The sequence below is a fragment of the Dromaius novaehollandiae genome, chromosome 7, assembly GCF_036370855.1.
Source record: "Dromaius novaehollandiae isolate bDroNov1 chromosome 7, bDroNov1.hap1, whole genome shotgun sequence".
NCBI classification, from domain to species: domain Eukaryota; kingdom Metazoa; phylum Chordata; class Aves; order Casuariiformes; family Dromaiidae; genus Dromaius; species Dromaius novaehollandiae.
Genome location: NC_088104.1, coordinates 42,734,572 through 42,757,437, shown reverse-complemented (window position 1 = coordinate 42,757,437; position 22,866 = coordinate 42,734,572). Strand labels below are relative to the sequence as shown.

Sequence of the window (22,866 nt, the reverse complement as noted above, 5' to 3'; positions counted from 1 at the left end):
ATGCGCAGAGACAAGTAAAGCTTGTCCCAGGCTGAGGCTGGTAGGTGGTAAGGTCCCTTCTTGTGCTGAGGAAGAGTCATCTGCTCTCCTTCCTGTAAAGGGCAGCCAGATAAAAGGCAGCCCCACGAGGAGAGAGAAGGATGTGCAGTCAGACCTGACATCACCAGGCGAGTCTAATCCCCTCTCTGCCTAGGATGGGCGATTTGGGGGACTGTCTCCTGACTGCCCTCCATGCAGGTCAATGACTTGCAAAGTTGGGCCTGCAAAGGTGAAGATAGTGGAAAATGATGGCAGTGAAGAGATGATTTAGTAAGTCAGGAGACAAGGTGAGAGCTCCTCACAGGGCTGGGCTTTCCAAGGGATTTCGTTGTACCATGGAGATTCTCAGGGCAGAGATCTTGGGAGATGACTGGTGGCAGGCTGACCCAGCTCGCATACGTGTGCGGATATGTCACTGTGACTCCACTCCTGACCCAAAGTCGTGGCAGGCTGAAGAGCACTCTGCAGCCAGGATTAGCTGCTACTAAAGCAACGGGAAGACTCTTGTTGCGCTGTGCAGGCACGTTTGTGAATTGTGCCTGCTGCGTTGCGTATAGGGATAATAAAACCTGAGTGCTTTAGCGGGTAATTGAAACCTCTAGCGAGGTGGATTAGGAACTGCTGTATTGTGTTGTTTGCCTCAGACCCATAGATCAAATTCCCAGTTTTATGCCATGGTGGATTGGAAGTGAGTGCTGTGAGGTGAGTGCAGTACTCTGAGGTGGAAGTGCTGTGAGTGAGGGGAGGATCAGGGCCAACATGCTCTACAGGAGCTATTTCCAAAGAGCTGAGCACCCCCTTCTAGTTGCCCGAGCTCCTTCTGGATCATCATTCCCTGTCTTAGCCGCTCTCATGTCTCTTAACACAGGCAGCGACGACTCCTTTGACCGCAACTCCATATACCGCGGCTCTTTGACGCAGAGAAACCCCAACGGGAAGAACAGGAGGGTGGAGCGCCTCTTTGCGGTATGAACCCAGCAGCTCAGGAGGGCTGCTGTGTGGTGGAGGGATCTTTTGGGGGATCAGCAAGGCAGCAGGCCAGGCCTCCGTGCTCTGGCTGGCCTGAGTTCCCTGCGGGTCTCGGCTCCCTGGGCTTACAGAGAGGGGCTTTTCCCTAAAGATGTTCCCCTCAAGCCTGCAGAGCCCCAGGCTCTTAGCAGTGTTGGCCGGTGAGGGCAGACACACCTAGACATCAGCCCTCTGAAATCTGGGATGTTGTTAGCTCCCAGAGGGGGAAATAAAACAAGATGTACGTCTTTGAATTCCCACTACCCACAGCATGGCCCACGGGAAGCAGTCAGTTCTCATCATCCTGGGGCAGCAAAGGTGGCTCGCGGTGACAGAGGGTAGGAAGTGCAGAGGCTGCTGCGTCTGAGCTCTGCGGTGCGCTGAGATGATCCCTTGTCCCTTGCAGAAGCCTGTGATGACCCACCTGCCCTGAGGAGAGGGGGCCTCTCCTGCCGCTGCATTTCACTGATGATACAAGACCTCAGCGCAAAGCATCACCTTCTTTCCCTCACCGCTTGCTCTTCCTTCTCCCGCTCCCTGCTCTACCTGAAACCCCGGACGGGAGGGAAGCAGGAGGTCTGGCCAATGGGCCTTGCTGGGAGCTGCTGGGGAGAGGAGCAAGGCACTGAGGTTGGGCCACAAGGCCAGGTCACCTCACAGGAGGGTGCGTGCATGAATTTTTGGCTTTGGGCAGCTCTGTTCAGTAGCAGGCCAACGGAGGGGACTGGGGGGGGTCCCAATACACCCCACTCCTTGTCCCTGAGTCACCAGCAGGGAGATACAATTCAACTGTTCAACTAGCACTTTTAATGGTGACTGCTGGTGGTGACGCAGGGATGAAGGGTCCTCTAGCAGAGCAGGACCCCAGATGTCCCAGGCCTGGATTCTCATCCCAGCTCGGCCCCAAGTCCCTGCGTTGCCCCTTGAAGAATCACTTCCCTCCTCTGAGCAGAGAAACAAGGGGCAAACAGCGCTGGCGAGCTCCCAGTGAGCAGTTTGCACAAAACCCTGTATACATACACTGAGGCTTATTGCCGTTGTGCCTGGAGCAGCTGGGACAGCCTGGGGACAGAAGTGAGGCAAGGCTTGCAGGAAGAGGTAGCAGCCTTTCTAGACCAGCTTCAAGAAAAGCTCGAGGGCCTGTTGAGGTTCAGTCTATTTTTCCAGCTCTTAAAGATGGCCCCGCTGCCTAGAAGGTTGTATTAACAAGTTTAAAAGCAATTCAGCAAGCAGGGCTTAGGCGCTCCTCTGGGGACGTGTGGTGAGGCTTTCCTCCACCACTGCCAGGTGAGTCTGTGCCATCTGCTGTCAGCCACCGCTCCGGCTGTTCCTCTGCATTTGGACTAAAACACCTTAATAATGAATGGTGATGTGAATTCTCGTGCATGTAACACACACGTTTGGGTTTGGGAGTAGCAGAGACTCGTAACTGTATAGGAAAGAGCCCTGCAGTCATCTAAGAGCAGTCTTACACTCTGGATGTTGTTTTCCATTGTGGATGGAACAAAACCAGTTTCTTGTTTAAAAAAGAACAATTCTTCATGACATGAAGCTCGAAAGGGAAAAGAACCTTGTTCATGCAGTAAGATTGCCCCGTATCGAGTCCAGACTGGTGACTGGGAGGAGGGGCGCACGTTGAGCTGATCAGTCTTGTTTCAGAAACAGTCACTTCGAAAAGAGCACCCTTAAAGGGGTCCAGAGGAGCCTTCCCACTGCAACGGGTTGTCGCAGAGTTACTGGGCTCTGCAGGTTTTTTGACACTTCTCTTCTAAAACATCAATTCCCATTACAAGCAACCCCAAGTTTGCAAAGTGGCGTTTTTCACCACCAAGCTGTAACTTGGGGTAGAGTTGAGCTCACTCTCCGGCTGCCTTGGAAGTTCCCACAAGGACAGGGCTGCGCCGGGACGGTGCAGGGCTGAGCCCGTTTTCGGGCGGTGAGCGCAAGCCACCGCAATCGCACCTCTGGGGTTAGAAACACTCCCAGGGCCGGGGTCTCTGCCTGCCATGTGTCTCGCTGGGACATCAGGGGAGCTCCTTGGCCGGTGTGAGGGACCTCCACGAGGATTTGGGGACCGCTGTGTGTTTGCTCCAGCTGAGAGCCTGGCCTGGCCTTTTGGTATCATGATACAGTTCAACCTCCACCCTGGACCCACCTCTTGCTCTAGCTGTTTTCACCTGTAGCTCAGGTCCTTGCATGCAGCCTGTCCGGCTCTTATCCCCGCAAAGAAGTTCTCACGAGGAACCGCGGCAGTGTAAAATAAGGCATCGCTCTGGCCGTAGTTACCCACGTTGTTATTTGCCTGCTTCCTGCCTCTTCTGCTGGTGTAGAAATTAAATACATGTATATCTAAATCATGCAATAAAGCCAGTTGTGCAGCCAGAACCTCCAGCCTGTTTCAGTGTCTCGGTTTCTTTCGGCTCGCTGGAGCTAAGGCTCCTTTCTCCCCCTGCAGCCCTTGCTTTGGAGGGGGCCCGCACACTCCTTCCCGTCGCCCTGCTCCCCCATCTCGCTCTTCCCGGGTGCCAACCTGCCCCGCCGCCTCCCTGGCCCCAAGGCTGCCCGCAGTCGTCCTCGGGCCGCCTCCCGCGCTAAATAGCGTCACGTACGGGACAAGGATTAGCATATTCCCGAGCTGTCCGCCGTGGCCGACCGACGATAAAATTACGGCCCCGCGTGAGTCATGAAAATCCCTTTTCCTGATTTGATCAAAGCGGGCGGCGGGGAGGGGAGCTGCCGGCGAAGCGCCCCGGCTCTGGCCCCGGCGGGGCTTGCCTCTGACATCAGCGCCGAAGCCCGGCATAAAAAGGGCGCCGGGGGCCGGGGGCTCACACGGACGGGCAGCCGGCACGCGCCTCGCTCCCGCTCGCGCCGCGGTAAGTGCTGCGGGGCCGCTGCGGGGGGGCTGCGCCGGCCGTTTCGGCGGGGTTTCGGAGCTGGCGGGAGTTTCCCTTGCGCTTCTCCACGCGCGCCGGCCGGCTCTGTGTTTTAGCGAGCGAGGTTTTTGCTGCTCTAAAAGGGCAGCGGCCGCAGCAAGCATGAGCTGCCGGGCTGGTTTCCAGGCGCCTGATGTGCTGCTTCCCCGACAGCGCTCGGAGCCGCTCGCCGGCCGAGGACGGGGGTCTCCGCCGAGCTCGCTTCCAACTTCCCTCCCGCAAAAGGCCCTTGAACTGAAGCTGCAGCCGAGCCGCCACTGCGCCGGGATAACCGCTCCCGCTCGCTTTCGCATCTCTCTCCCTTCCTTAATTCCAGGTGGCCAAAGAAATCCAACCCGGTGCTCGGCCGCTACCCTCGCCGCCCCGGAGCCGCGATATGAGATGCTCCGGGGTGTTTTGTTTTGGCAGCCGGCCCTGAGGGCCACCGGCAAGGAGCCACCCTGGGGCGTCAAGTGGCCACGTGCGCCTCTGCCGCTCGACGTGGCAGCACCGGCAGCTGCCCGGCCCTTGCTCTAAGGCGGACGCGGTGGCCACACACCCAGCTTGGGAAGGGGGAATTGGGGGCTGCTGCAAAACTCAGCGGGGAGCAGCACTGGGCTGGGGGAAGCCGGGGGGGGGGGCAAAGCTTTCGGGGAGCAGGGAAGCGGCGGCTGCCCGAGGCGCCCGTGTCTGTGCCCGCAGGCTTGGGACCGCACCGTGCTGCTTTCCGGCGCCAGCGCCCCGCCGCGGGAGAGCTGCCGGGGATGAAGGCGGCGGCCGCCTGCCTCGTGTGCCTGCTGCTGGCCTGCCTGGCCCTGCGCGCCGCCGAGGGCCGCCTCCAGGAGCGCTCCATGGAACTCAGGAGTAAGGGAAGCGGCCGCCCCCCCGGGGCAGCCACGCTCCGGTCGGGATGCGACTTCGGAGCAAAACTTGCTGTTGGCCCCTCTGCTGCTCCTCAGCCCCCTTCCCCGCTCCCTCTCACCACCCCCCCTTGCCTTCTTGCCTTGCAGACCCGGACATCGACCCCTCCTGGTACACGGGCCGCGGGATCAGGCCGGTGGGGCGGTTCGGGCGGCGGCGAGCCCCGGGCGAGGGCACCCCGGCGGCGGGCGACGGGTGGCCGGGGGGCTGCGTGCCGCGGCGCCAGCACCCCGCGCCGCCCCCACAAGAGGAGCCGACCGCCTGAGCCGGCGGCCGTGGCACCGGCGCGCCAATAAATGCCCTTCGCCTCCCTTTCCTCCGCGTGCCGGGCTCTTCCTGGGGCATCGAAACGCGTCGGCTCTGGCGCCGGGGCGGCCTCGTGGCCAGCGGCGCTGGGAAGCCACGCGGAGGGGACGCGGGTGGCTGCGCTCTCGGGAGCATGAAACGCAGCCGGGCCGTCACCTCCCTGCAAACCAGGGTGCCTTCCTCCCACGCGACCCCCAAAAATAAGCCCTCGAGGCTCTGCTTTTCCAGGCGCATCCTCTGCATCCCGGGAAACCCGCCCGCCCTCAGAGCCCCGCAGCAAGATGCGGCATCCCACGCGGTGCCCTGAGACCCAGCCCTCCACCCCGCTCCCCGGCACCCTCCCCTATTTCGTAGCCCGGGTTCGGGACCCCCCCCCCGAAGCACTGACGGCGCCCCGGGCCGCCCGGTGCTGGCAAGTGCCCTGCTGTGATTGCGGCCCCAGCACAGCTGTGCCAGAGGCTGTGCACATCTGTCTGGGACTCCCCGCCCAGAGACCATGGCTGCCCTGGCAAAGGGGACAATTCACCCGTCCCTGCCTCCCCATGCTGGGCCCAAACTCCCGGTTTTTGCTGTCCCTGCTGCCTTTCGAGGTTTAGGGCTTGCAGCCAGTCTGGGGTGGGGGGGGTGGGGGAGCCTCCTCGAACCCTGCCCTGCACTGCTGCCCTCCAGCACATCCCCGAATCACATGTCTCAAGCTGCGCCCTAAAAGCCAGAGGAGTTATTTTACCTGCTGTTACCACCCTGCGTAATTCAGGGCTGGGGGCAAAAGGGGGGTGGGGGGGCGGGGGGGCTAGCTGGGAGCCGGCCCAATGCCCCATGGCTGGATGTGGCCAGCAGCAAGCACTGGGACGGGCTGAGCCCCAGGATTGCCCAGCAAAGGAAGGGTTAAGAGCAGGTGGGGGGGCAGGTGACAGCTGATGAGCTGCCAATTAGCACACCTGGCCCTAACGAACCCAACCGGGATTTAAGCCTGAAGGAGGAACAGTGCTGGTTCCTTCCTGGGAAGGGTCCTGGGTGCTGCCTCCCTCCTTGCTACCCCGAGGGGCACCATGCAGGTGGGTGCTGCCCGTCCCGTGGGGGGGACTGGGTGTCCTGCGGTGCTTTTGGCCTGGCCAGAGTGGGCTGCTCCAAGGAAAACTTGGGAGAAGTGTTATTTTCAAAGGTGCTTGAGTTTTTAGGGGGTGGGAAGGAGCGAGAAAACACCCTGCTCTATCAAAATGAGCACTTTTGCTCTTTTTTTGTTTGGGAAGGTTTATTGCTAGGGTCTGGGCAGTGTGGGGATGGGCGGCTGTGCAGGTGTGCTGCTCTGGTCAGCGCTGTCCTGGCACTCAGCATCTGCTGTGGTCTGGGGTGGAGATTTCCTGGGGAAGCTGCTGAGCTTCAGCTGTGCTGCAGGCAGTGCAAAACCGCTGCCCTGCTGCAGGGCAGGGTCCAGCACCCCCACCAACACCTGCTTAAAATACAAGAAAACCACACACACTTTTAGGGCACTATTCTCTTTATTCATAGTCTGGGCTTAAAACTACCAGGATGCATTTGCCTCACTCAGGAAAGCTAAAATCTCCTGTCAGGTGGGAGCTAACACTAAGGAGCTGCTTCCCGGCACCTGGGGGCTGAGGCTGCGGCGGGGGCTCGTGCCCTGGGGAATTGTCAGCGCGTCGGGAGGAAAAAGCCTCTTTGCCTCAGTCTCCGGTGCTGGAAAGGTGGAGGAGGAAATCTCTGCTCTGCCTCTTGCAGGAAACGGCTGCTTTAGCCATTAAGTGGCCTGTGCACGCAGCCGGGGCTCCGACCCGCTCGTCAAGGGCGAGTAAAAGGATTAGCGGCCCGAGCTGGCCTTGCGCGCCCGAGTCACCCTGTGCTCTGGGGCGGCTCGTTTCAGCGCGCTCAGTAATCCAGCGGCGAAGCACGAGGGCCGGGAGCCGCTCGTCCTCTCCGAAGCGCTGCTTGCCGGCCCTTCTCAGAGCCCGCAGCACCGGGGCCCTGGGCCCCTGGGCTCCTGCAGGTCCGGGGGTGCCGGGTGCCGCGCCGCTGCCTTCCTGCCCTCCCGAGCCACGAGCTCTTGAGCTAGGAGGCAAGGCAGAGGGAGAAGCACTTAGGCTGTGCCTCCCCTCCGTGGCAGGGGGAAGGATGTTCTCGGAGGCCCTGTGCTGTCCAGGGCAGCCCCTGCCCTTGCTCCCACGCGTGGGGCACTAAAGCTCTCGGCTTTGGGGCAAAGCATTTGTCGCCTTGCCCAGGGAAGGGTCTGGTAGCTTCTCTGGGCAATTTCCTTACAGTGCCAGCTCTCTCGTTGGCCGCTGGCAACTTACCCACCGCCGTGAAGACCTCGTTCACTTGGTGGTTGGATTTTGCAGACGTCTCCATGTACAGCAGGCTCTTGCTCTTTGCAAACTCTTCTCCCTCCTAGTCGGGGAAAAGCAGAGTTATTGCCGAGAGGAGTTATTTCGCTTGTGCCAGGATGCAGCTTGGCAGGACCTGAGCGCGGCACTCCTGCCTTTCCGGCTGGAGTAGTGCTGCGATGACCCCGAGGGGAAAACTGCTCACTAAAACAAGTGTCCAGGGGTGCTTTAATGTCCCCATTTTCCTGGATGTGGTGCCGTCCCAACGCAGCAGCCTCCCGTAAGGAAGCGGCAGAGCCCGGCAGCCTGTGCTGGCTGCTCCCTGGGGATGTTGGCACCCACCGTCGCTGCCGGAGGGGAGAGGGTGCGGGAGAAGGCAAAGGGCAGTGCCAGAAGAGCCGGCCTAACTTTTGGTTGCAGGTCTATGCTTGGCTTAATTATTTAGCCTGCTTGGGTTGCACAGAGCGAGGCTGATGGAGCCCTCCTAAAATCAAGTGTGTGTTAGGCTCTGTCTTAACGCTTGCTGATGTGGAGGGGGGACGAAAGGGAGGCCCGGGAGGCCCCTGTTGGACGCCCTGTGCTGGCCCAGCCGGGCTTACCTCCGCTGCGACTTTTCGTTCAGCCGCGAGATCCGTCTTGTTGCCCACCAAGGCTATCACGATCTCGTCGTGGAGGAACTCCTTCTCCAGCTCCTGCAGCCACAGCTTGGCCCTGCTCAGGCTCTCCTGCAAAGACGGACCAAAACGCTTGGCAGAAGCACCCGGTTGCTTTCGCACAAGCCTGCAGCCAGGCTGCATCTGCTGGGATAAGCCCATGGATCTGGCGCTTGGATGGCCACCAGCAGCAGAGCAGGGGTTCACGGGCTGGCCAAGCGCTCTGCCCGGGAGCCGAGTGCAGCACCGTCCCCGCGGCGCTGGGTTTCCAGCACGGCAGAGCTGCTGGGCTCTTCCCAAAACCCTCCTTCCCGGGCAGCAGCTCCGCTGCGCCTTCGCGCTCACCTTGCTGGTGATGTCGTACACGAGGAGGGCGGCGTGGGCGCCCCGGTAGTAGAGGTGGCAGACGCTGTGGTACTTCTCCTGGCCCGCCGTGTCCCAGATCTCCAACCTGACGGTGGTGGCCTCCAGGCAGAGCGTCTGTGTGAGGAACGAACCTGCCAGCGAGACGTGGGGAACGCGTGCCGGCTTATGGCAGAGCCAGTAGTTTGCAGCCCTGTGCTCTCCCCTGCCAGGTCTTTGGGCACCAGATGAGCCTTCAACCTCTGTGCCTGCCCATCTCCCTAGGGGCCCACTCAAAATCTGGGGATATGATGCAAAATGAACATGTAAAATGCCTAAGTGTTGACCTTAGTGTGCATGTAGGCCTGAGATAGGTTGGAGCTGGAGCAGGGCTCTTGCAGTTCTTGGGATGGCTTTCTTCTGGCCATGAGCTTGCACATGTATGCGTGTGTCCTGCTCATGGCCTCCATCCTCCCCTTCTGCTCCTGGTGTGCACCCAACTGAGCAGAGAGAGCTGGATCATCTGATAAGCTTCTGCCTGGCTTTGAAAAGATTAGAGGGGGGCTCTGCTGACCCTACCTGGCATCGCTCCAAGAGGTGGGCGTTTCCAGGTCTGGCACCAGTGGAGCTCTGTGTATTTGCTGCTTCCTACCAAAACCTTGTATGTATAGGAGGAACCCCACAGAGCAGGTATCGGACTTAAGGAAAGATGGAACAAGAACCTTTTTCCCCTCAAGAAAGCACCTGCTGAAAGGAGCCTCTTGCATTTGGCTTAGGAAACAAGTTCCTACCGAAAAAGGGACATGCACCAGGTCTGCTCTCCTATCCAGAGCCCCCAATCTACCAAAGCCACTCACATCCCATGGTGGGCAGCGATTCCTTGAAGTCATTTTTCACGTAGCGATAGGCAAGGCTCGACTTCCCCACCGACGTGTTCCCCAGGAGGACCACCTTGTAGATGTAGGCGGGCTGAGTCCCGTCCAGGGAGGTGCCGGCCACCGCTTCGGGCGCTGCTCGCTGCGCCATGCCCTGCGAGGGAACCAGCTCTGTTCAGAATAGACCTGCCGTGACCCCGGATGCCCCAGCTGAGCCTCCTGCGTGACGTTCCTTCTGCTGGCGGTAGGGCGAGTGGGGTTTTATTTAAACAGGACAGAGAAAACTGTCAGTATCTGGAATCAGATTTAATACCTCAGTCCGCCACTATCTCAACTGCTAGTTGCAGCCAGAGAGGGGAGATACTTAGGTAGAAGCTTGATGGAAGAGACCTTCTTGGATATAGATGAGATTTGATTGGGTGCATCTGGTTTAAGGTAAGAGGCTAGAGAGAGTTAATGGTAGAGGGAAGAGCACCTATGGATGTGATTTGCTCTCAAAGGCCCATCCTCCCCCAAAGTCCCAACCCTGGAGGCAGCATGGTCTGCAGTGCATCAGGACTGGGAAAAGCTCTGATGTGATGCACTTATGGATCTTGGACAAAAATTACACCAGGAGAAGTAAACGGAAGCTGCAGGTGAGGTCGGGAGGGGAGGAGATGCTTGCCCAGGAGATGCCACGGTGATGGGCGGCGTGGGCTGCTGGCGGGGCACCACGGAGGCTCTGCCCCTCTGCGAGGGATTCGTTACCTTGTCCTGGGCAGGAGGTGAGGCGCTGAGCCTGCTTCTGGCTGGGGAGAGCCGAGTCCTCCTCTCTCTTCTGCTGGCTGCTTTTACAAATGACGTCTCCTACAAGTGCCTCTTCTCCAAAATATCAAGTAAAATGATGAAATTACCCAGACACCCACAGAAATGCCTTGATTAAAAACTGTTTGGACAAATTAGCCATGGGATTTTTCCTGCTCTGCCTTGGTCCCAACTGCATGCCTTCTCTTCCTCCTAAACATGCTTTTCCAAGGAGTGAAGAAAAACCCTGAACCCGACTCCAAAAGCCTTGAGGACACCAGAATATACCCCAAAAGACTTCCCGTTCTCTCTCATTGTGTATTACGAAAATCTGGCCAGCCCGAGACCATGAAGCCTCATGCCCATGTGATGGCCGCGCTGGGGAGCGTGACTCAGTGTCACTCCGCTGGAGCTACGTTGCGTTGCGACACGGGATGGCAGGGCACCGCGGCAAGAAGATGCATCTGGGTAAAGATACGCGGTAGCAGTGCAGAAGCAGCGTGGAAGTGCCCTGCTCAACCCTCTGCCCTTGGCCTTGCGCAGCCCCCGCCTTACCTGATGGGGACGTGGGTACCCGGCCGGCGGCAGGTCCCCGACGCTGATGCTGCCCGCGGGGAGGTGCATGAAGGCAACTTCCCCCGTGGGTGACTCTGGTTATTTCCTAACCCCTCCTGCTCATGGCAAGTTCATACCTGGCGTCAGTCTCCCTGGTGTCCAACAAAAGCCCCTTGTTTCCCCGTGCCGCTCGCCCTGCGCTTCTCTTTTAATCCCCCCGTCTCCTCCCTGCAATTGGGCAGGCTCCAGACCTCCAATTTTCCTCCCTTTTCCCAGCTGGTTCCTCTGCTGCTATTGCAGTTATGGGGCTGGTCCCAAGCAGGGCTGTGTGGGTGCCGGGGTCATGGTGAGGGCTGTGCTCCCTTGGAGTCGAAGGCACCATATTCCATCTTTGTGCAGGTAACCTTAAAGATGCCTGCCTGTGCTCATCCTCAGCACTTAAACGCCGACTCCTATGTGCAATTATGGGTGAGGCATTAAACATGTGACTGTATAAAATCTAGGCACTGGAGGCTGGAGAGGAACAAGTGCAATATTGCCTGAAACAGCTCATATTACTAGCTAAAACCACTCCTGTGTGTGCAGCCCAAGTTCCCAGTCCTATGTGAGCTTATACGCTTCATTCCTGCAAGTTTTCTGCTTTCTCCCCGCTGTTGGAAATGCTGCAAGTATTCCCGGGTGCTGGCTGAGCTGGAGTCGACAGCTTTAAATGGAGGTGGGTTTCTTGCTCTGAGACGGGCTTTTATCCCCTTAAAAATTGGGGGCAAAATCTTCTCTGCCAGCTAGGATAGCCCAGGGCTGAAGAGCCGGGTGGGTTAGCAGGGAGCAGCTTGTCTGCCCTCCGTGGTGGTTTATTATCTCTTTGAAGCAGGAAAAAGAAGAAGAAACCTCCTGCACAGAGTCTGGTGGCATTAGGCTGCTCTTCCTGGTATTTATTACGTACCTTTGCCTCTTTTAGCACTGGAAATAGCTGTTACACTAGCTACCTAGTTAATATTTCATAAAACTACATGGAAGCAAGAAGCAGCATAAAAAAACACCTGAGACTGGCTTTTAAACTTCATTATTCACTATTTCACTCTGCTGTTTCTTAAAATACACCTGAAAGCTATCTTAATTTAACCCCAGAAGAGCTGGGCAGGTCCACCAGACCTGGCTTAGCTGTCCCTTCACCCCTGGTCCAGCAGACCTGCCTGGGCTCAATGCAAGGAGCTGGGGAGGATCAGCCTAGATGGGCATTTCTCTTCAACCACCTGCAAAAATCCCGTCGGCAGATTTAGTCTCTAGACACCACTTACTATTTTGTGACAGTCGCAACTAGCTGCTTGTAGATGGAGGCAGGCTCAGCTGGTCTCAAACTCCCTGAGAAGGTTAGTACTGAAACAGCTGAGATTAAAGTCATTTCTCACTCTCGGCTTGAGGGCGAAGCATCTCTGCACGCATGAAATTGTGCCTGGGGGCAGGTGCCCCCCGTCTCCCACCCGAACCGCTCCTCCCTGTAGGCAATGGCTTGCTGAGCTGCACCAGGACGGGTCCGGTGGGCATCAACCACCTTCCCCTGCGGAGGCTGCTGGTTTAAAGCAAATCAGCGTGCAGGTAATCTGCTTGCTGGATATGCCGTGCTTTTGCGTTAATGCTGGAGCATGTGATCAGCGCTATTGCACTTAAACTCGCTGGCCTGACTACCCCCAGGCTGGAGCCTGACCAAGCTGTTGATCAGTGTGACTCAGTTGTTTGTAATTAGCAGGAAAAAGAGGGCTTTATCTAAGGAGCATCCTTTCAAAGTGATGTTTTACAGGCATAACCACTAGCAATAAAAAAAAAACACATGAGGTGGCTGGAACGCAACAGCAAGGACTTGTCTTTATCACTCAATAAAATAATCTCTGCACTGTTGTTAACCTCAGTGAGGGCTGTGGGGGTAGATCCTAGTATGTTTACTACCAGAAGGATAAGCCATTTACTTCCAAAGGACACTGCTTTTTTTAAAAAAGGTATACCTGTTGGGATGAAGCCATTGAGAAGTGGTGTTTAAAATTTCATTTAATTTCCTGGGATACTGATGTCTAAGCCTTTCTAAACCAGAAGCTCTAAGATCCTAAAACCACGTAACACCTCTGCTGAGATTGTGGTGGGGTGCAGCAGTAAATAACCACTGCGATTAAGCAGCTTCGCGGGAAAAGCAGGGCCCTCCTAGCCGTGTAAGCCTGTCTCTGAAGTGTCCAACCCTGAAACCTTGGCACGTGATTTTTAGCTGCTTTTGGATGTAGTGAGGTTTTTTGTTTTGCTTTTTCTGCCCAGGCAGCGGTCACACGCTGAACCCCCCAGTTACCTTTTGGTGTTAAGCTCAAGGGCTGTTTTTGCAAGTCTCCTCACCCGCAAAAGCTCTCGGCAGCGTACGCGAGCGGCTCCCAGGGCTCACTCAAGCAAAGGCTACTAGGGGATACAAAACCTGAGCTGGGAAGGCACTTCAACGCGTAAGTGCTGCTAGAGTTGTATAGCACCGATTTCTCAACACAGTCCGTTCCCCGCAAAGCCGAGGGGAAGAGAGTTTGGGTGGTTAAACAGCCGAGCAGAGCGAGCTATGGGAAGAGGGCAGCGATAACCCGTGGCAGCCCCGGCGGGGACTTCTCGGGCGAGACCTCCGCGAGGATGGAGGTGTCAGTGCTGCACTTCGTTAGCGATAGGTAACGGATAATCTGGGATTTTTTCCCCTTGGGTGAAGCAGCTGGGGCCGGTTGTGTGGGACCGGCCGGACCCCGCAGCGAGCCCTGCTGACCCCCTCGACGGGCGCCCGGCATCTCCCCCAGGGCTTCAGGGCTGGGATCCGAGGCTGCGTTTAAGCAGGGCGATCTAAATCCCAGCACCTCTCCCCTTGGGCGAGCCCCGGGCGGGAGCCGCGTTTACCTTTCCGAAGCCTCCGGAGGCTCCCGCCGGCTGCGGCGCTCCCTCCCGCGAGGCAAGGAAAAGCGAAACCCGGGCAGGCGCGGGCACCCTCCCCTCCCCGCCGCCCCGGCGGCTCCCCCGGCTCCGGGCAAAGTTGAGGCAGGGCCGGGAGTCGGTGAACCTTAGACCCGCGCACGGAGGTGGCCGCCCGGCTCTGCTCCGGGCTTCGTCCCCCTTCGGGCGGGTTTTCCCCCGAGCTTTCGCAGGTGCAATCGTGTCCCACGGCGGAGGAGGCGCAGGCACAGCAGGCGAAAACGAAGCTCTCGGGCCTCTACTGCTTTTTAATTAAAACAGGTGGTTGCCACAGGCGGCTTTGTCGAAGGCTGCTGTGTGCTAGAGCTCTTCTGCCTTAATAGAGAGAAAGCATGACGTTAATGTATTGGGATAACCGGTCTGGAGCGAGAACAAACAGGAAGATCCGCATGTAATTTAAAAAAAAAAAAAAGAACCCTAAATGAAAGTAGCTCCTGTATTTTTACTGCTGGTCTCCCACTGAATGTCTTTCCTTCAAGCACCAGCTCTTACAGAAGGGAAATGGACTTTGCAAAAAATATTAGTCCTAATGGGTGTCAGGAGCAGGGGGAGAAGCAGGAGTCCTAAAAGCAAGCTTAAAAAATAAAATCCTGTTCCCAGTTGTGAAATGTCTTGTGACTCCGACGCTCTGCCCCGCCGGAGCTGCCTTCCTTCCCCTTTCTACGCTCTTTGTAGGTGCTGGAGCGTCGCGGCGGTCGTGTGGGAACGGCCTCCCCGCCGATCTGCACCGGCTCCCCGAGCCTGCGTGAGCAGATCTGCTCCGCGAGGGAGATGAGCTCGCTTCCCTCTGCCAGGGGACGGGGCCGTGTCCGGATCGGCGCCGGTGTAGCCGGAGTCGCAGCTTTTAGGCTTTTGGTGGGCCAGGGTCTATGTCTACGGGACAGCAGCTCTTACCCCGCGCCCCAGTCCTTCCCGTTGGCTTCCTGCAGAGGCTAGACCAGGATCTGGGGATGCTTTGGAGAGTCCCACCAACCCTCTGAAAACCTGGACTGTCGGTAGCTGCTGTGACTTTTTCAGCACAGCAGCAGTCTGGGTGCTCCCACCCCTCTTGCATAACTCATTTTACAAGGCCATGCTGTGAACCGAGCTGCCTCAAAGCAGCGTTTTCTCAGTTCCTCCCTGGGGCTCCGCGTGGCCCCCTGAACAGCGGCATCGGCCCAGGGGAGGGGTGGAAAGGTGTCTCCAGGTGTGGGCAGGAAGGGGCTGCCGAGGACATGGATATTTTAAGCTGGGATCGCTGCAGGACACTTCCCATCAGGAGCGTACAGGTGGGTGGCTCCAAGGGAGAGCCCACGTGTACCAGGGTAGTCAGGATGCTCGCTGGCCCAGGGGATCCAAATCCTTACCAAAATTTGTTTCCATTTTCTGAGGTATGTTCCCCGCCTGCGAGGATCTTATGCCTGTAACACTATTTGAGCATCTCACCCGGGAGCGATGCTGAAAGATGGTCTGATCCCACTCACCTTCTCCTTCTGGACTTGCCAGGTATGGTACCGTCTCACACCTAAACCAGGCACCTAATTTGGGGTAGAAAACCAGGCTCTCAGCCTTGGCTGGAAGGCTTTGAGGCCTTATCAAAGAGTTGCTTTGTAGCTGCTAAGAGAGACTGAGTTTCCAATTTGCTCTGCTGCATAAACACCTGTATCATGCTCTGATTTTTTTCGTGCTAGTCTCCTCTGTCCGGGCAGGTGCTTAGCAGTGAATGCTCATGTTGTCATGCTCGTGTTAAAACAAAACTGCGTCAGTGAGGCACCCGCACAAGGCGCCCCGAGCCTGGCTGGGTAAATGCCCGCGAGGGCTTGGGAGCCCGGGGGACTGAGCCCCTCGGGTGGGCTGGGCCGTGGGCCCCCGGACGGGCCCTTCTCCGGCTCTCGGAGAGCCAGGCCCCACTAGAGGGCACAGCTCATCTGCGACTGAAGACCGCAGGACTATCTGCTCCTGAGGCTCAGGCAGTGAGATAGGCTGAGGTCTGGCTTAGCACCTCTTCCTCCAGAATTGCACCTCTCTGGTAACCTGGAACAAGACTACAACCAGTTTTCTCTTCTCTGGACAGAGCCTAAACTTTGGGACCATTTTTTTCCAGATGTTCCCACAGCAGAGTTGCTTTCCAGGATTTTATGAACTCTGCAGCGTTAAGAAGCTGGAGCTCTTTTGCACTGGATCTTGGTCCAGTTGCCTGCTGCTTGAGCCTGCAAATGTCCTGCTGTCCCCGATGGAGGATCAGGCCTCCTTCGGCAGTGACTAGTTTATAAATAAAGACTCTGGCTACATCTAAACTGGACCAGCAGGGCCCCTGGAGTGTGACATGCACAAAGCGTCTCTGCTGGGGTGTACCTTGCTCAGTCATGTCTAAATAGGCTAAATAGCCTAAAATAGGCTTCACTGGTAAAAACTGGCCTTCAGTTGTTTCCCTGAGGTTAGGGGTTGCGTTTCATTTTATGCTTGCTTCTGCTTACACCACAAGACTTTGTGACAGGCCTGGCCACAGAGGTGATAGGGCTCAGATAGTCTAGCCCAGCACAGCCTGAGACTTAGAAACTACCTGTAGATGACCTCCCGTTGCTCCATTCTCGGCCTTTCTCCTTGATTTTGACTGGAGGAAATCATAGCATTTCAATAGTGCACAGGAATAGCAGAACAGGTCAAAATAAAACTTCTAGGGAGTAAACACATAATTCCAATAATCTCTTATTTCTGGTTCTGCCATTGGCAGGACTTGGGCAGAATGGGTAACTTTGGGCCAGTCTCCTCTCCCTCACTTTCCCTCTGCGTAGAAGGAGGCACAACGATCTGGACCTCTCTGCAGTGGTCTGGGAGCTCCTGGAGAGCCCATTTTAGGCAGCTGCGTAGCAGTTGGTCCCTCCTGACACTGCCTGCTGCGAGGAAGCATTAGCTCATGGACACGAGCAGGGTGAATCACCCCTTGCTGGGAGCTTTCTTAATGAAGAGCCGTTGGGTTGAAAAGGCGGCAGGGCCCAGTAATAAGGGCACTGCCTTGAGTTGAAAACCAAGACTAAAACAAGTTTTCATGTGAAACACTTTCCCATGTCATCTGCTTTTAGTGTTGGCCTCCAAGAGTACGGCTGCGGTCTCGGCAGCCCCGGAGCACCGTTCGTGCCGCTTGCTCGGGCACCTCCTGGCCCTGGTTTTCCGCTCGGATCCCAGTGCCGTTTCTCCCAGGGGCCCTGACTCACTGCCGAATTTGGCCGGTGTGATGCAGAACAACTGCAAATCGCTGAGCACATTTCAGCCGCCCGGGTTACGCCGTGAGCACTGCTGGCCGTGCTGCCTCTTAAAGCGCAAGCGGGTTTTCCTTTCTCACTTCCAGGGAACGTGAATGTGTGGCAGGAACATATTACTTGCACTAGAAGGGTTTTGTGAAACTGGCCTCAGCACTGGAGACTAAATCTGAGAGCCTGGGGGTTGCTAGAGCTCCTTTAAAGTTACGCCTGTACAGACTGGAGTTGCAGTAATGGAGATAGAGCGGTATGAGCCTGACAGGGTGGCCTGCAAATCCTTGTTGGCTTTATTTAGAAAGCCGCATGTCTATCATGCGTGTGCATGCACATGCAGACATTTAAAAAGTACAGGGTGCACGTTTGAGGGCATCTGAATCCCAGCGTTGTCTCACACCGTGGTTCGGCAGTACAGCTCTTGGCTTTAGGGCTCTGGGCCGCGCTGAAAGCCCTGCGGCCGCTGCTGACCTGGTGTAAACCCTCTGCTGGTTCAGGCTACTAAATATAGGCCCTGATGGGGCCCTGCCTGTGCAACGTCAGGCTTTTGGAGAGCAAGTGTAGCCCGTCGTCTGGGTGCTGCTGCAAAGCCAGCTCTGGCTAGCTGGAGAGAAACGAGGTTATGGTCAGACTGAGACAGCTGGCGATGGCCGTGCAGGAGCCAGAATTAACGGTCACAGAAACGCGGCTTTCCTTCTGACCCTGCCCCAGTGATTTTGGTTTTCAGACCAGCTGCAGGACAGACAGCTTGTCTCTCTGCGCTGCCAGCTTCAAAGGAACGGGCCACTTGTGCGTGCGTATATATAGCGTGCCTTGCCTTTGGGATAACTATTTTGGTTTCACGAGGCTCGCTATAAATGAGCGAACGGATCAGAGTCCATCTGAGGTCTTGGCCCCGCCGGGGGCTGAGCGTACGGGTGCGGAGAGCCCGGCAGCGCTCCGGCGGAGCGAGCCCGACTCGGGCTCCGGCAGAGGCAAAGCCTCGGAAATGGGCTGAGGCTCTTCTATTTTTAAAACCCTATTTGTTTTGCAAAGAAACATCCGAAACCACAGTAAAAGGTAAGCAGGGCGAATTCAAAATGCTTGCTCCCTCAAGAGGTCGCAGCGAATTGTACCTATGAGCTATAAATGGGCTTGCTCTCTATCAAACCACATTTAAGGTGCTCTCAACACACTGTGGTACAGCAGAAAGCCAGTGTCTAAGGAGATCTTCTCAACCGTGTTGACAAGGCTTAGTCTAGGCTGTTATTGCTTTAAACCACTTGTTGACAGGTATATTACATGCTACGGTAGGCATAACCAACCCCCTGGGACCGCTCACAATAATTCAGAGCGGAAACTCATGCTGCACGCAGCAGGGCCGGTGCCAGTGCAAAGGCCGGCTCTGAGCCGGGAGCTGCTGCAGGCTTGTGAACGCCGCGGCCGGACTCCCCTCTTGCGGGAGAGGAGGGCTGCGATGGGTGTCCTGCTCCTCAGCTGGAGCCTCTCACGGTGGAGGCTCTGCCGGAGAAGCCAGGGACAAGCATCTCGTTGATGCCCTGGGATGGTGGCCTTTGCTAGGTGGTAGCTGACTCCTCCTTTTTCCCGCTTTTCCTGTCGTACCTCAGCTTCGGTCATGCACTGTCATACGTGGGACCTCATCTCCTCTGCCTTCTTCCCTCTGCTCCTTAGGAATATTCTTCCCGGCTTAAAGCGTCTTTTTTTGCTGGCTACAACAAATGCACAAATGTGTCTGAGCCTGTTCCAACCCCTCGCAAAAGCACGCGCTGTACCTGTCCTGTTAAACTTGTTTGCATTAAGGTTTTGTAGGAGCAATGGGCGAGCAGTGAATCATGAAGGACTGGCTTAGGAGGGAAACGCTTTCTCTAAGCGTCCTATTCTTCGCCGTTTCTCCCTGTGCTCGCAGTAATGTTATAGCCTGATGTCGCAACCCCCAGACTGAGCCTGTTGCCGTCTACTTCAGGCTTCTAAAATGCCAGTCTTCCCGTATTAATTATTAACATTGCTAATACACTCCAGAGACTGTCTTAGAAATGTTAAACGAGCTTAATATTAATGGGTCCCCGATGATAACTGATAGTGAATGTTAGAATGTGTTAAAGATGGAGGAGGGAAAATAACTACTCAATATAGTAAACATTTTAATTATAGTAGGATTAAATTACAGAAGGAATACAAGTGTGAAACATGAGAAATGTTTCCCTATAGCCCTGGCTGCTCCTTGGTTGAATAAGAGACAGGTAATCCTACTGTTTACGTGTTTGCAATGAGACTTGGCTGGTCACAGTAAATAACCTGGTGGCACAGGTACCCAAGGAAATAGTCCTGTGAAATAAGGGGCGTCGTTATCTAACAAGGAGCAGGTTTTGCAGCATTTTACATGATTAAAGCACTTAAAATCTGTCTTCCACGTGCAATGTCTGGTGCCTAACATGAGCTCAGCATGCTGCTTTCTTTCCAGTGGGGATATCATGTTTTAAGGAGACGGACCTTCACCTCTCTGATAAACTTGGGGGCACCTGGCCAGCTGGCTTAAGCTACTAGTCTGGGACAGACACGTGCTTGCAAACAGTCTGATTGCCTATGTCTCATTCCCTTAGGAAACTAGGCTAAAAATGGCTGTAGGCGGTACCTTTCTATGTGAAGGGCTACAAGAGGAGTTCACTGACAGCCAAAAATTTCTCCCAAGTCAGTAATCTTCCGCAGAAGTGTTTCATTTGTTTGCAAGGCACTTGTGATGAATGTGAGCAAAAATGGCTTGCCAGTGCTTGGAAAGAGAGAGACACAACTAATGTTGTCTAGAGCGGACTTGGAAAGCTAGTGTGGGTGTGAACCTAGGTTTTTTTTTTCCTCGAGCCCCCAACCAGACTTTGGAGGTGTGGTACAAACATGCTCACAGGGCATTTTAGGATGGGCTCTGTCTCCCCATGCTTTGCAGTGGGCCAGTGGCCACATTGTGTTCCTGCTTTTTTTCAGGTTGTGTCTAAATGTTTGGCTTGGTTTCAGCTAGCTCTTAATCTCATGCCCTGGGTGTTACGGGCGTGGTCTGTAAACACACAGGAACAGAAAGCTGAGCAGCCTCATTCACTGCTGGCCATTGCTGGAAGAGTGGTAAAGCAGTCATTCTGTTACGTAGAGGTGAAACAAGTCATCTACTGCCAATAAACCGGGTGGGAATGAAGATGCCTCAGGGGAAACCATCATCTGCTGTTACCTGCAGCAACTCCTTTTATAATTGAAAACCGTATTAAAAATTATTTTGGGAATTTCTAATTAGCCGAGCCGCTAATGCGCTCGGGATGTTTCAGAAACTAAACTAATAGCAGCCCAAAAGAGGCCATTGCAGAGAAGTCAGCCTTCCTTGCCTTTACCCTCTGCCACCAGTGCTGCAAGGTCAGGGAGGATGAAAACTTCTCAAGAAGTCAGGATTGGACAGCAGAGGCGGCATTTGTAAAGCGGCTGCAGAGATGCCGTGCTGGACCAGAGTCCAGTAACCAGCCCTTGATGGTTGAAGGCTGGAAAGCCTGCAGTCAGTAGCTATACATTGAGTTAGCTGTCCTTAGGGACTGTATAGCTAGAAAGGCCAAGGGAGTGTATAAAGGAAAAGCAAAGACTCGTGGCTAAGGCCATTCTACTGCTGCCCTTGGCATCTGAACGCTTGATTTCTTTATTATTATTTTTCTGAAATGCAGCTGAAATGAAAGGGGCTGTGGAAACTCAATGTATTTGGGCAAAATCTTTTGAATTGTTCGTACAATTGGAGGGAAAACAAAACCCAGGAGAATTTGACAACTCCTGCCCGAGTGTTTTGGCTCCTAGCGGATAGGGACTAGAGGAAATAATTCCTTCGCGTTCCTATGGGAAAGGATCAGAGGGATTCTAGTATCATAATAATAATGCTGCAGCGCAGCCTACAAGGACACGGCAGAGCGCGGCAGCTGGTGCAGGATTTGCATGGGGCGCAATAACAGACTGATGAATTGGCTTGGGGGCTCGTGGCGGGGAGAGGGCAGGGAAAGAGCACTGAGCAGATGAGTCGCAGTCATCGTTCACTGTGCCTGGAAAAACCAGGAATGCCAGGGATGCTGGAAAAATGTGTTATGACTTAAAATCGGATCTATCGGCAGCCTTAACTCTACTGCTTTGTAACTTCTCAAGTGCTTTGTCTCTATTTCCTCTAATGTTATGTTACCAGTATCAATGTTATGTTACCAGTATCTTCTTTCGTTTCCGAGTTTAGGCAAACTTTTTTATTTCAGGAAGCTATAATGACCTGCCTTCCTGCCCTGCTAGTGATTAGCACAGCTGGAATCTGGAAGCCTGTAGCCCCAGCATGGCTTATTTTAGGCAAACTGGGAATTACTAGCTGACAGTAAACAGACCGCTGCTGTTCTGCGCAGGGGGTGACTGGGGAGGCGGCAGGAGCTGGGGTGGTGATGCACAGTCTCTTGTGCAATGCAGAAATGTCAGGCATCGGACACGGGCGCTCTTCTTCTCGAAGTGAAGTGGTTGAGACAGTTTCCCGAGAAGAGACATGGCAATTCTGTGTTATGCTATAAAATAGGTAAGTAGAAGATACCTGGTCCCTGATAAGCATGGCAGGTCTTTAGAAGGAAAGCACCATTAATTTCTATCATGCCTGAGAAAATGGATGTTTTTCCTCTGACTTGCGCATTTGGATGAGCATGGATGGATTTCCATAGGGACAACAAATGGCATCTCCTTCCCCCTCTTCCACTCCAGCTGAGAGCATTAAACAAACTGCCATGTGGTGTCCATGTGATCTTTGCCAAAATGATGTTTGGATGCCATTTTACAGAACAGGATGACTAATTAGTGCAAATACTTGGTCGGCTACAAACAATTGGTGTTTTTAGACCATGTGTTGCGGCTATGTTTTTCTGCAGTCCAAAACAACTCTAGTTTGGATAGTCTGATTGGAAAATGTGGCTCAGCTTCACTTTGCAGCATTTGGGAGCAGAGCGGAGGAGGCCACACAGCACGGAGCGGACAAATCGCTGGGAAATGAAACAAGCAGGAAGCATCCAGCCCTTGTAACGAGGCCACGTGATTGCTTGCTCTCATGTCTACACGCTGTCAGCGAAGCGAGGACATCACCACAATGGCAGCAGGAATGCTTTGATGTATTTTAATGGTGAAGTGATGCTGAGCCAGTTCCTCAGCTGGCTCAGCTGATGTCATGCCTTGTTTTTGCTGAAGCTACACTGATTTGCTCCAGCTGAAGGACTAACGCGTTCAGATGGCATCTGCTTTCTTGATGGAGCTAGAATGCCGTATTCCCAAATGAAATGTGCATATCGATCCCTCGCCTGCCTTCAGACCAGGCTCTGCAAGAAAAGGAGGGGGGTACAGTGCTTGTCTTACAGGCCTTGTTGCTGTAATATCCAAGCGTCCTGCAGTCTGGAATGGATTTTATCCACATAATGCTTGAGGTGGGAAGTGGTGAGTGTTGTTAGGCCAGGTGAAGAGATGTACAATGTATTTTAGAAGGTTCTTATGCAAACAGCCTGGGGCTCGCTTAAAACTTAGCTTTATTGACATGGCAAGAGGGGAAGCTGAAGGAGGAAGAGACAGATTTTGCAGCTCCCTGCAATGCAGTGGCAGGCTGGGAACAACAGATAGGAATACAGATTGCAAACAGCAGACCATAACGGGCCGTCTTTGTGAGCCAGGCATGGCAAGTGGTTGCTATTCAGCAGCCGAGGACAGGTTTGGCTCCCTGCAACTACAGCTGCTGCGGAGCTGGCTTAACTTTGCTTCATACTGAAATGCTCTGAGCCTTGGCGTGTCTGCTGCTAATTAGATTAGGTCCGGAGAGGCCGTATTACTGAGTGAGTTCCCATTTTAGTCTGAGATGGGCAGTTTTCAGCAAGCTCAGTGACAGTGTGCGAATTGCAGGT

General features: G+C 55.1%; 3 protein-coding genes across 17 annotated transcripts in view; 2 read left to right on the top strand and 1 right to left on the bottom strand.

Moving 5' to 3' along the window:
• MLPH (melanophilin) overlaps nucleotides 1–3,438 on the top strand; it is a 40,359-nt gene extending 36,921 nt beyond the window's left edge. For all 11 annotated transcript variants that reach the window (XM_064515381.1, XM_064515379.1, XM_064515378.1 and 8 more), the window contains 2 exons: nucleotides 908–1,005; nucleotides 1,454–3,438. In XM_064515381.1, coding sequence (XP_064371451.1) covers nucleotides 908–1,005; nucleotides 1,454–1,480 — 125 coding nt within the window. In that variant the 3' untranslated portion in view covers nucleotides 1,481–3,438. The remainder of the gene's footprint in view (nucleotides 1–907; nucleotides 1,006–1,453) is intronic.
• Nucleotides 3,439–3,720: 282 nt separating this feature from the next.
• PRLH (prolactin releasing hormone) lies at nucleotides 3,721–5,198 on the top strand. Its single transcript, XM_026104680.2, has 3 exons — nucleotides 3,721–3,923; nucleotides 4,665–4,826; nucleotides 4,973–5,198. The coding sequence occupies exons 1-3, from the start codon at nucleotides 3,731–3,733 to the stop codon at nucleotides 5,146–5,148; spliced, it is 531 nt and encodes a 176-aa protein (XP_025960465.2). The 5' UTR covers nucleotides 3,721–3,730; the 3' UTR covers nucleotides 5,149–5,198.
• A 1,471-nt stretch (nucleotides 5,199–6,669) lies between these two features.
• On the bottom strand, nucleotides 6,670–13,864 carry RAB17 (RAB17, member RAS oncogene family). Of its 5 annotated transcripts, none has more exons than XM_026104677.2 (7): nucleotides 13,641–13,864; nucleotides 10,143–10,256; nucleotides 9,378–9,549; nucleotides 8,524–8,675; nucleotides 8,125–8,250; nucleotides 7,496–7,589; nucleotides 6,670–7,253 (listed from the first exon to the last, which is right to left on the bottom strand). In XM_026104677.2, exons 3-7 carry the CDS (start codon nucleotides 9,544–9,546, stop codon nucleotides 7,147–7,149), a joined length of 648 nt encoding a protein of 215 aa, XP_025960462.2. In that variant the 5' UTR covers nucleotides 9,547–9,549; nucleotides 10,143–10,256; nucleotides 13,641–13,864; the 3' UTR covers nucleotides 6,670–7,146. The 5 variants fall into 5 exon arrangements, with proteins under 5 accessions (XP_025960462.2, XP_025960463.2, XP_064371454.1 ...); XM_026104678.2 differs by having other exon boundaries at nucleotides 10,143–10,253; XM_064515384.1 differs by lacking the exon at nucleotides 13,641–13,864 and adding an exon at nucleotides 12,032–13,631.
• Between the last annotated feature and the right edge of the window lie 9,002 nt (nucleotides 13,865–22,866).

Excerpts from the sequence above, each read along its gene's own strand:
- PRLH (XM_026104680.2), top strand. The coding sequence starts at position 3,731 with ATGAAAATCCCTTTTCCTGATTTGATCAAAGCGGGCGGCGGGGAGGGG. Across the intron at positions 3,924-4,664 it reads TCGCTCCCGCTCGCGCCGCG|GCTTGGGACCGCACCGTGCT; the intron begins GTAAGTGCTGCG and ends CTGTGCCCGCAG. Across the intron at positions 4,827-4,972 it reads GCGCTCCATGGAACTCAGGA|ACCCGGACATCGACCCCTCC; the intron begins GTAAGGGAAGCG and ends CTTGCCTTGCAG.
- RAB17 (XM_026104677.2), bottom strand. The coding sequence starts at position 9,546 with ATGGCGCAGCGAGCAGCGCCCGAAGCGGTGGCCGGCACCTCCCTGGAC. Across the intron at positions 8,251-8,523 it reads TGTACGACATCACCAGCAAG|GAGAGCCTGAGCAGGGCCAA; the intron begins GTGAGCGCGAAG and ends CCGTCTTTGCAG. Across the intron at positions 7,254-7,495 it reads CGAGGTCTTCACGGCGGTGG|CTCAAGAGCTCGTGGCTCGG; the intron begins GTAAGTTGCCAG and ends CTTGCCTCCTAG.